The sequence below is a fragment of the Cherax quadricarinatus genome, chromosome 79, assembly GCF_038502225.1.
Source record: "Cherax quadricarinatus isolate ZL_2023a chromosome 79, ASM3850222v1, whole genome shotgun sequence".
Taxonomy (NCBI): Eukaryota; Metazoa; Arthropoda; class Malacostraca; order Decapoda; family Parastacidae; genus Cherax; species Cherax quadricarinatus.
In genome coordinates this window covers 18,617,824-18,630,531 of record NC_091370.1, presented here as the reverse complement: position 1 = coordinate 18,630,531, position 12,708 = coordinate 18,617,824, and the positions used below count along the sequence as shown (strand labels likewise).

The window sequence follows — 12,708 nt, the reverse complement described above, 5'->3', positions numbered from 1 at the left end:
GAAGCTCGTCTGTTAACTAAAAGAGGAAGACCTACAGAAGTGGCGTTGTTTTGAGGTAGCCATGATAGAAATATCTAACAGTCGTGAAAAACTCGAGGGTATTCAGTATCTTTGGTGTACTCGTGAAGATTTTACCTCAACAAGACAGTGCAGCCAGGTAACACTGACCCCAACAACGAACCACTCACTACCGTCACTTAAACTGCCCTCTTGCCTTACTATTTAATAACTTTTCAGTAAAATTTATAGGATTGACAAAGGCCCGAGTGGATGAAATGTTTCCAAAATGTCCTAAGTGTTAGACATGTGTAACTCACATCAGATACACACAGTTTCTACGTAACACTTTAATACTTTCAGCAGGTACTGGAGCTTCTTACACAATATAACATTCCAGCAGGACTAGTTATACCCAACATTTTTTTCCCTGTATGCTACCCACAAGAGTCTTAATACAGATACCTATTTGTATCGCTAGATGGGCCGGGGTGCAAGGAAACTCGCCCATATATTTCTCCGTGCCAGGGAAGAGATAAAGGGAGATGGTAAATGGTGTGGATCACGTAAAGAGGCGATAATATTGATGATGGTTAAGAGACAACAGAGACGCTGACTGTGGTGTTGGTGGTGTTGATATGGGAACTTTGAGTGCCAGAAGAGAGTGAGGGAGGGCGAATGAAGGGAGCCATGGAGGGATATGAGAATGCAGTGCCACACAACTGAGGTTTTAAGGGAAATAGCGGAGATTCCTATCATGATGTTCTTGTTTCTACAGCACCTCCGTGCATGGCCACGGGCGCTCCCTTTCTGCTTTGCTTATTATCTGGTACAGTTAAAAATATTAGTAGAGCTATGCTAGAAGTCCGTAAAACCAGCTACAGACAAAGAGCAACTCTGATTACAAAATACGCATCTCAAACACTGCTAGAAGTGTGTAAACATAGCTACAGAAGCAGAGATGATACCAGCAGCTGGGTTAATTTCCTGATTTATAAGTGACGGCTGTTATTGGATCTATACTCTCTCACAAACTATTCGTCATTGTAAGTCAGATCTACGAAGGGGGAGAGAGAGAGAGAGAGAGAGAGAGAGAGAGAGAGAGAGAGAGAGAGAGAGAGAGACAGACAGACAGAGACAGAATCTTGGCAAACAGGTAGAATACTGTCCAAAAACAGGTAAATATCAGTTGTAAAGAAACCTGGATCCCAACTCAAGGTGACAGGTGAAGAGATAACCCGACCTTCAGGGAGGCAAGGTGACCACCCTCCCCAGACGGTTGCCAACACTGCACTGTGAAAAACATACCAGCTATAAAACTAGCTCTTACTGGGACGTTTCGCTCTGTGTAAAGCTTTTATCATTTTTTCGAGCTGTATAGAGCTTTACAGAGAGAGAGAGAGAGAGAGAGAGAGAGAGAGAGAGAGAGAGAGAGAGAGAGAGAGAGAGAGAGAGAGAGAGAGAGAGAGAGAGAGAGAGAGAGAGAGAGAGAATGACTTGAAACTCCTACACAGTTAAACTCTCTCTCACCAGCTGCTGTAATTGTAGGGAAAGGTCACCTGTCAAAAGGTCGAAAGGTCAAAATATGGCAAAACAAATGGGTTGTCTTTGCTAATAAACACATAAGGTCATTTTTTTCTGCTAACATTCAACATTCTAAGTCTGCCAGTTTATTAAGGCGCATGGTGTGTGTGGTTCAATAATTTTGTCAACTTCCCTTGGGTCAGTAGTCGAGGTGATTGTATAGACTAACCTTCAATGAGCATTGAGCAATGGATCAATAGTTGCATCTCGAAACTGTTGGTGAATGGATTTGAAACCCTTAACGAATGACATCAAAACTCTCATTTACCTATTTGCCAACAGACTCAATATGTACTCGAGGTGAATCTCTTCTGAGTTGGTCACGTTTTTCTGCCAATCATTCTGAATTTTTTGTGACAATGTAATCTCTCTCCCCCCCCCAACCCTGTGTGGTGTGTGTGTGTGTGTGTGTGTGTGTGTGTGTGTGTGTGTACCCACCTAATTGTGTGGGTGAGAATTTCTTCAGTCACAGAGTTGTCAGGAATTGGAACACACTGGGGAGTAATGTAGTGGAGGCAGGATCATACATAACTTTAAAAAGAGGTACGATAAAGCTCTTGGAGCAGGCAGTGGACTTAGTAGACACCAGCGAAGAGGCAGGGCCAGGAGCTGTAACTCGACCCCTGCAACCACAAATAGGCGAGTACACACACACACACACACACACACTCTCTCTCTCTCTCTCTCTCTCTCCTGAATGTGCCAATCAGAGTTGCCTCACACGGAACTCAAGTGTTGGTTAATCAGACCAGTTTTAGATCGTATGTAATTACTGCCAGTTGACCTTGACCAAGGTCAGCTCTGGTGAAGGAAGGGTCTTGAGGGAGGGAGGTAGAGAAGGATGAGGAGGAAGAGGGAGGAAGGATAAAGAGGAGGGAAGGATGGGGTAGAAGAATTAATAGCATATGCAACTAAGAGTCTACACTCTACCAGACCCCGAGTGTGTGTGTGTCCTACCCATGTAAGTGATCATGTTTGTGTGTTTAAATGTTTTATGCTTGCTTTGTTGGCCCTCTCTCTCCCTCTCAAGTTATACACGTGTTTCAACAAACTTCACCATTCCCGGATGTAGTAAATTCAGTCACAACATGTGACATTAAGAAGCGGCTTGCATTACGTCCTATATCAACATCATGTGAACCAAGCTAAGGCAAATAAACCTCACTTTTACTCTCAGTATTCCCTCCCTCCTATAACTGCTGTACCAAGAAGCAATAACACATTTTGCATTCCTCTACGTTATTATACACATGGGGTAAAGATCTAAGAAAAATTGGAAGCTCCCAAAGTTGGTTTATAACTGGAGAATAACTCACCCGATTGGGTTCAAATTCGTAAAGCCGTGTACTATAATTAGGGAAAGATTCATACAATTAGTGGCATATGCGGGTGCCTTCTGCTTAGTTTCATATAGACAATGTCGATAAATTAAACACATGACACCGCCTACGACTGCTTCACCTCACCTGTCTGCAACATATAAGCGTATGTTATATTATCAAGACTGATTACATCGACTCCAGGCTGAGACTTATTACCTCAATTTACTTCTGATTTTCACTATTCTTTTTAGTACTGGACTGATGAAGCCACTGTGTAGCGAAACGTTTACAAAACAAGGACACCCGTGTTTAACTTATCAACTTGTTTCTCTGAACCATTTATCTACATATAGATCATTCCTGGTTTTGGTTTCTGTGCGATAACTTGGCAATGCGTCCTCCGATCGGCTCCAAACTTTCAGCAATTGTGTATTCTACTTTAGGAGGAGGTTGGTACTGTTATTGTAGTAGAGAAGTCCAACAAGAAGTATACAAGTGCACTTCTCCCCTTCGTTCACGACTGCAGAGAACAGGCACGACAAATTCTCAACAGGTGTGATGAAAAGCAGTTTTGAAAACCGAGATGGTGAAGAATGAGGCACCTGTGCAACATCTGGGAATCTTGCACCAGTGTTTTCACTCTTCAAATTCCCGAGACACAGTAGATCTATAAATCCACAGATGTGCAGTCCTACCACATTATTAGCATTGGTGCCACCGCTGTCACTTAGAGGAGCTGACAGTGGTTACTGCTCACAAGAAAAAAAAAACTTATCGCTAGTAAAGCCAGGGTATACACTTCCCCGAAAACCTGCATTTCTTTCATAGGTATATACGATACGAGATATACTCGATACCATGCAGGGAGGCTGCAACAGTCTGCGTAGGGAAAATCTCCCACAGAACTACAAACACGCATTACTTAACACACATCTGTCTTGTTATACAATCTCAATGAAGGAATGATACATAGGAAGTGATCCCACACCATGGCGACGACCAGTGACCCCACACCATAGTGACGACCACAGTGATCCCACACCATAGTGACGACCACAGTGATCCCACACCATAGTGACGACCACAGTGATCCCACACCATAGTGACGACCACAGTGATCCCACACCATAGTGACGACCACAGTGATCCCACACCATAGTGACGACCACAGTGATCCCACACCATAGTGACGACCACAGTGATCCCACACCATAGTGACGACCACAGTGATCCCACACCATGGCGACGACCACAGTGATCCCACACCATGGCGACGACCACAGTGATCCCACACCATGGCGACGACCAGTGATCCCACACCATGGCGACGACCACAGTGATCCCACACCATGGCGACGACCACAGTGATCCCACACCATAGTGACGACCACAGTGATCCCACACCATAGTGACGACCACAGTGATCCCACACCATAGTGACGACCACAGTGATCCCACACCATAGTGACGACCACAGTGATCCCACACCATAGTGACGACCACAGTGATCCCACACCAGTGACGACCACAGTGATCCCACACCATAGTGACGACCACAGTGATCCCACACCATAGCGACGACCACTGATCTCACACCATGGCGACGACCACAGTGATCCCACACCATGGCGACGACCGCAGTGATCCCACACCATGGCGACGACCGCAGTGATCCCACACCATGGGGACGACCACAGTGATCAAAAAATAAAAACATACCCAACACTCACTCAGCCATTTCCAACAAGAAATCGTCACTGGTGGTGGTTAAAGCAATTATCGCCCGTAACCACCAATTTGCCACATAGGTAATTGGTAACTAGGCGCTCACTTGCAATTAGGTGCCATATATGTCACCTTAATTAGGCACTAATGTGTTAGTAGACCCGCCTAGGGCACTGATGCCACGCGTGTGTGTGTGTGTGTGTGTGTGTGTTCTATTTACTCACTTATTTGTGGTTTCAGAGGTCGATTCACAGCTCATGGCCCCGCCTCTTTGCTGGTCGCTCTTAGGTCCACTCTCTCCCCGCTCCACGAACTTGATCGTACTTCTTAAAACTCTGTAAGCATCCTGCCTCCACTACATCACTCACCAGACTGTTCCACTTCCTGACAACTCTGAATACATACTTCCTAACATCCCTGTGACTCGTCTGTGGGTACACACGTTCTCACCTATCTGTGGTTGCTAGGGGTCGAGTCTCGGCTCCTAACCCCAATTAAAGACAGACCTACTATTATACTGTTGGAAACTTCTAAACTGAAATGGATCGCACAGCACAATGGGAATTACACGGGAAGAGGTTTAATCCGAGGAAGGGGAATCGTGGAATCTACTCCATGGATCAAGAATTCTTTGGCATCAAAGTAACCCTCCTCCCCCTCTACGTGTAGTAGATAGGCTTTAAACCTAACATACTAGCTGTGACAAGCACCATCCCCCCTCCCCAAACTTAGCAGGGGGGGGATCACTCAGGTCAGCCCGGGAGGGGGGAGGATCCTACCGCCATTAAGAAAAATTGAAGACATAATAGAATGGATTAAGACATGCAGTATTACCAACTACGGTGACTTACCTTTCAGAGATACGAGCCACAGTGTTGCCAAGTAGATGTTTGCGGTGGGACGCATCTTCGCCTTTCTGGCAACTATGGCTTCGTTATAAGGCACCGCTCGATATACGTATATAAACGTTTTTCTTCACACTTGCATAGTCTCCAGCACACTCACCGCTTCAAAGTTATTTTCTATTATGGATTAAAAATGTGCTGGAAGGACGGCCATGGTGGCTCCTCTGACTAGATGATTACTGTTATTTTTACAATCAAAACTAGGTGCTAAACCCACAGGGAGATTATTATATCATGATCATTCTGCGTTCAAGAATCATGTCTATTTCTGATGGAGGTAGTGACCACTGACCACCAGGTTATTCACTGACGACCTCCTGGACAAGTAATTCCTGCAGAATATATTGGCCAGTGCCCACGATACTGTCACTTACTAAGTCCTTCCTGTACAAGCACTTCCATCCTGCAGAAGATACTGGCCAGTGTCCACAACACTGTCACTAAGGACCTCCGAAGTACAGAGTGCGTCCTCGAAGTCTGTAAGCAAAAATATTTACTGTACAATTATTATATTCAGTCCTGTTTAATACACAGTTTATGAAGAAAATGTTGAAACACAGGATACAAGGAAAAAACTACAAACTCCTCCACACACTATTTCTAACTTCTCTCACTGTCTCGTGCTGTCCCTTCACATTCAGAATGTTGTGCGAGAGAGAACGCAGAGCAGCTGTCAAACACTACTATTAAGATTAATTTGCCAGTAGTAGCAACTGTCAGGTGGAGCGAGGGTTTCTCAGGGTTTAGGTGGAAGCCTCCTCTACCCTCAAGGGCAAACCTTGTCCCAGACTCACCCAGTGAACCATAACACTCACCCTCTACCCTACACCCGAGGACTAAGGACCCACTTAATTATTGGGATAACTGACGATACCTAATGTTGACATATATAGGAGCTGGGCACATGCCCAACCTCTCACCCGGGCACATTCACAAGACTTGTACCTGGACTTAGGAAATAGTTCAGTACCAGGTACCTGTCTGAATGGGCAATGCCAAGACACTTAAATAGCTTTTCTAAGTGGTTAAGTGGGTGGTGAGCGATGGTGATCCGAGTGTCAAGTGGTGGAGGGCTAAGTCACATATTCCTGCAAGCAAGCGCACAATATTGACCGAGGACAGAGGCTCTGAACTTCACTCAGAGAAAGACCTAGGGGTGAGCATAGTGCCTAGTTTATCACTAGTCTACCTACCTGGAGTCTACCTGGAGGGCATTCCGGGGATCAACGCCCCCGCGGCCCGGTCCATGACCAGACCTCCCGGTGGATCAGGACCTGATCAACGAGGTTGTTACTGCTGCCCGCACGCAATCCACCGTACGAACCACAGCCCGGCTGATCCGGCAGTCTTTAGGTATCTGTCCAGCTCCCTCTTGAAGACAATCAGGGGCTCGCATCAACCAAATAACTTTTGCAGCCAGTGCTCCCCGGGCAAATCTAAGTGTCTGCCTTCAGGAATCTCAACAAAGTCATTCCGGGCTCTTTAAACAACGTATGTCAGGCCCATCTTAAGAGTACACAGCACCAGTATGGAACCCACACTTGAGGAAGCATGTTAAGAAAGTGGAGACAAGTACAACCAGCACAGTTCCACAACTGACTGGTATGAGCTGCGAGGAGAGGCTAGTGTAACTGAATAACTAAACTGGAGGACAGAAGAACCATAGGAGATATAACATACAAATTACCCAGAGGATGGACAGGGATAGGCCGAGAGGCGAGACACAGCTGGACGAGCCACAGGGATGTCAGAAAGTACCTCTGCAGTCCAAGGGTTGTCGTGAAATGAAATGAAATGACCTCTACTACGAAGTAGAGGCAGGTTACATAAAAAATGATAAGAACAGGTACGATAGGGCCCACGTGGATAGGATTCGGTGAACCCGAAAACGACCAATTAGCTAAGAGGAGGCAGAAGCAGAGGTTCGACCCTCAACAAACCTTAATAACTAGGCGCGCACACAGCCAGGAGCTGTGACCCGACCCCTGTAACCACATATAGGAAAGTACACACACATTGTCCTGCTCATCCCTTCATAAACAAATCACAACATACACAAAAAAGGCCGAAAAATACCCACAATGTCCATTAGGTTGCCAACATATAATTATTGAATTAGGATGAGGCTAGTGTTTCTTAGGGCGCCGCTCTGAATATAGTATTACTGCTGACTACTGGCGCACGTATAAATGTACTCATGTACTCACCACTAGTGAAGCTAATGCACTCACCACTAGTGAAGCTATGCACTCACCACTAGTGAAGCTAATGCACTCACTAGTGAAGCTATGCACTCGCCACGAGTGAAGCTATGCACTCGCCACGAGTGAAGCTATGCACTCGCCACGAGTGAAGCTATGCACTCGCCACGAGTGAAGCTATGCACTCGCCACGAGTGAAGCTATGCACTCGCCACGAGTGAAGCTATGCACTCGCCACGAGTGAAGCTATGCACTCGCCACGAGTGAAGCTATGCACTCGCCACGAGTGAAGCTATGCACTCGCCACGAGTGAAGCTATGCACGCGCCACGAGTGAAGCTATGCACGCGCCACGAGTGAAGCTATGCACTCGCCACGAGTGAAGCTATGCACTCGCCACGAGTGAAGCTATGCACTCGCCACGAGTGAAGCTATGCACTCGCCACGAGTGAAGCTATGCACTCGCCACGAGTGAAGCTATGCACGCGCCACGAGTGAAGCTATGCACGCGCCACGAGTGAAGCTATGCACGCGCCACGAGTGAAGCTATGCACTCGCCACTAGTGAAGCTATGCACTCGCCACTAGTGAAGCTATGCACTCGCCACTAGTGAAGCTATGCACTCACCACTAGTGAAGCTATGCACTCACCACTAGTGAAGCTATGCACTCACCACTAGTGAAGCTATGCACTCACCACTAGTGAAGCTATGCACTCATTACTAATTTGCAATTATCGAAATTATACAATAATTATATATAAAAAATATCGGTCACACTTCATTGCATCAGTTCCAGACGAGCTCATCTGAAGGACCTTTCAATTTTACGATATATACACAGAGAAGTGTATATCTTTCAGCGTATATACAGTATACTAAAAGTATAACATGAAGCCAGGTCTGATCACATGGAGGTCAGGCGTTAGTCATGCGAGGTTATATCACATATTCCAAGGTTAATTTCCAGTCTTTGATGAATAGCGGATTTCTATTATATATTCACTGGTATATTTCGGGGGTTTATATATAAAATCGGTGGTCTGGTGGCTAAAGCTCCCGCTTCACACACGGAGGGCCCGGGTTCGATTCCCGGCGGGTGGAAATTCCGACACGTTTCCTTACACCTATTGTCCTGTTCACCTAGCAGCAAATAGGTACCTGGGTGTTAGTCGACTGGTGTGGGTCGCATCCTGGGGGGACAAGATTAAGGACCCCAATGGAAATAAGTTAGACAGTCCTCGATGACGCACTGACTTTCTTGGGTTATCCTGGGTGGCTAACCCTCCGGGGTTAAAAATCCGAACGAAATCTCTCTCTCTTAAACAATACGAGGGTGAAGGTGTTAGGGTCATTAAGCCTACACGTTACCTGTTCACCTGTCAAGAATACTTTAATGCCTAAGACACTGTATGAACTTAGTATATACACAGATACACTCCCCTTAATGTATATCCAGTGTTATAGTGTTTAATATTTTAACAACTGCATATCCTCATAAGGAGCAGCACTGCAGCAGGCCTACTGGCCCAAGCCAGTCCAGATCAGTCGCATACCTGGAGAGGGTACCGGGGGTCAACGCCCCCGCGGGCCGGTCCGTAACCAGGCCTCGTGGTGGATCAGAGCCTGATCAACCAGGCTGTTACTGTCGGCCGCACGCAGACCGATGTACGAACCACAGCCTGGCTAGTTAGGTACTGATTATGTCATAAGTTAACTTTGCTAAACTAATATAAAACAGTATAATTTACCTAAACTAAGAATTAACATAAATTGATTGAAATTTTTCTGGGTAACGAGTCAGCAGGAGACTAGACTTCCTTACAATTATGTTATTACTCACGGGTTTATAAACTGCTTCGGTAGAGGTAATTAGGTCTGATCCAAGGAGAGGAGTAGCTCCAACCCCCTGAATCAAGAGACGCCTCACCCCCTCCTACCTATATTTAAAATATGTTAAGATACTTCCTGGAAGGCTACAAACATTATTAATTATCTAAATTACTCTGACGCTGCTCGACACCAGATCATTTATCAATGTCATTAACAGACCTTAACAAAACAATGCTTTTTCCTCTTAATTTTGATGTTAATATCTATGAAAAATATATAAAAATAAAAAAATATATACTATTATTATTATTAATATTAACCGTTTTCAAGGGAAGAGATAAAGCCGTATGGGCCATACAGCACCTGGGGGAGTAACTAAATATATATTAATTATGGTTAATATTTAACTAGAAATATGGTATACACAGAGGTATATACACTGAAGTGCATATACCACGTCACCAGCATCTATTACAGTCACTGTAACCACTACATTGTTACCAGTATATTACACTGCAACCAGCATCTATTACACAGCTACCAGCATTATTACACTGCTACCAGCATCTATTACACTGCAACCAGCATCTATTACACAGCTACCAGCATTATTACACTGCTACCAGCATCTATTACACTGCAACCAGCATCTATTACACTGCAACCAGCATCTATTACACAGCTACCAGCATTATTACACTGCTACCAGCATCTATTACACTGCAACCAGCATCTATTACACTGCAACCAGCATCTATTACACAGCTATCAGCATTATTACACTGCTACCAGCATCTATTACACTGCTACCAGCATCTATTACACTGCAACCAGCATCTATTACACAGCTATCAGCATTATTACACAGCTACCAGCATTATTACACAGCTACCAGCATCTATTACACTGCTACCAGCATTATTACACAGCTACCAGCATCTATTACACTGCTACCAGCATTATTACACTGCTACCAGCATTATTACACTGCTACCAGCATCTATTACACTGCTACCAGCATCTATTACACTGCTACCAGCATCTATTACACTGCTACCAGCATCTATTAGTTACCAGCATCTATTACACTGCTACCAGCGTCTATTACACTGCTACCAGCGTCTATTACACTGCTACCAGCGTCTATTACACTGCTACCAGCATCTATTACACTGCTACCAGCATCTATTACACAGCTACCAGCATCTATTACACCGCTACCAGCATCTATTACACCGCTACCAGCATCTATTACACCGCTACCAGCATCTATTACACAACTACCAGCATCTATTACACAACTACCAGCATCTATTACACAACTACCAGCATCTATTACACAACTACCAGCATCTATTACACCGCTACCAGCATCTATTACACCGCTACCAGCATCTATTACACAACTACCAGCATCTATTACACAACTACCAGCATCTATTACACCGCTACCAGCATCTATCACACCGCTACCAGCATCTATTACACCGCTACCAGCATCTATCACACCGCTACCAGCATCTATTACACCGCTACCAGCATCTATCACACCGCTACCAGCATCTATTACACCGCTACCAGCATCTATCACACCGCTACCAGCATCTATCACACCGCTACCAGCATCTATCACACCACTACAAGCATCTATCACTTACCATCTATCTATAACAGTTACTATCGCCGTGAAATTGAACAATCACCACTTTTCTCAACACTACAAAGTTGTTACAACTGCAACACAGTCTGTAACAGCCACCACGTCACCGTCACTGTCTCTACGGTGACAACACACAGTGATACTAGTCACTGTAGTGTGTTAAGCGTGTGAGGAGCGAAGCTCAGCACGTCTACCCTCCCCCGTGTCTCAGAGGTGACTGACCAGTGACCAACCCTCTACAAGCCACGTGAAGCAGCTTCCACCACACACAAGTTGGGTTTTAATGGGGGGGGGTTTTGAAACCTGCCACGTTTTGAAACCTCTCACTTTCTGAAACCTGAACCACTGCATGCATGCCAGTAACATACTGGTTGGGTAAATGCGATGTTTCACTCAATGGCACCTTATTAATGGCGACACTTCGCCCATAATCATTGTAGCCATGATAGTAGTCTTGAGAGATACGTCTGGGACTACACCTGTTCTGCCACTGTGGTGGACACCTGCTTGCCATACTCTGAAGCTGAAGGGTCTGGAGCCGCCAGCTACAGGGAGACCCAGACCCGTAAATATGAAGACCTACCCCCTTGTTTTAACTTCATCCCAGTAGAGTCAGAAACCCATGGGGCAAGTGTGCTCTAAAGTTCCTCAGAGAACTGGGCGAAAGGCTCATCACAGAAACTAAGGATCACAGAGCGGCCAGCTTCCTCTTTCAGATACTCAGTGTTGCGATCCAGAGGGGAAATGCCTGTAGCATTCTGGTCACGCGACCCACCGCCAGGGAGCTGGACGAGTTATGTTGTTCTACTCCCTATTGTGTTTTAGTCAATGTATCTTGTCTTTAAATAAAGTCTACATAGAATATAGAATATAAGGGGTGGTAGGAGAAGAAAATATTCAAACAGTTCCGGGGAGAACCTCGAGTTTTCCCGGAAGTTTATTCTTTTCTCTGAGGATGAGGGTCCCCAACACAGTTCCAAAAGTGGTACTTCCCTATATATATATATATATATATATATATATATATATATATATATATATATATATATATATATATATATATATATAGATATATATATATATATATATATATATATATATATATGTATATGTCGTGCCGAATATGTAAAACTGGTCAATTAGCAAGAACTCATTTAAAATTAAATCCTTTCTAAAATTTTCTCTTATACGTTTAAAGATATATTTTTTCATTAATGTTAATGTAAAAAATTTTAATTTTGCACCAAAAGAATCTTAGAAAACTTACCTAACTTTATTATAACAAGAGTAATTTATTTTAGCCTAACCCAACTAAATATATTTTAGATTTGTTTACAATGATTTAATACTAAACAAACCCAGTGAAATATAAATTTTTTTTCGTAAGGTTAAGAATGATTTTGGCGAAATTATTGCATACACAAATTTTCGCTTGTCCTATATGGCAAGATGAGCGTTGCTATTTAAGCCAAGATCGCAAGTTC

The 12,708-nt window shown here is 44.4% G+C and overlaps 1 protein-coding gene across 2 annotated transcripts in view; it reads right to left on the bottom strand.

Moving 5' to 3' along the window:
- Nucleotides 1–11,456, bottom strand: part of LOC128702712 (lachesin) — a 45,855-nt gene extending 34,399 nt beyond the window's left edge. For both annotated transcript variants that reach the window (XM_053797123.2, XM_070102020.1), the window contains exons 1-2: nt 11,223–11,456; nt 5,480–6,010 (exon numbers count right to left, since the gene is read on the bottom strand). In XM_053797123.2, the coding sequence (XP_053653098.1) occupies nt 5,480–5,534 (55 nt within the window). In that variant the 5' untranslated portion in view covers nt 5,535–6,010; nt 11,223–11,456. The remainder of the gene's footprint in view (nt 1–5,479; nt 6,011–11,222) is intronic.
- Between the last annotated feature and the right edge of the window lie 1,252 nt (nt 11,457–12,708).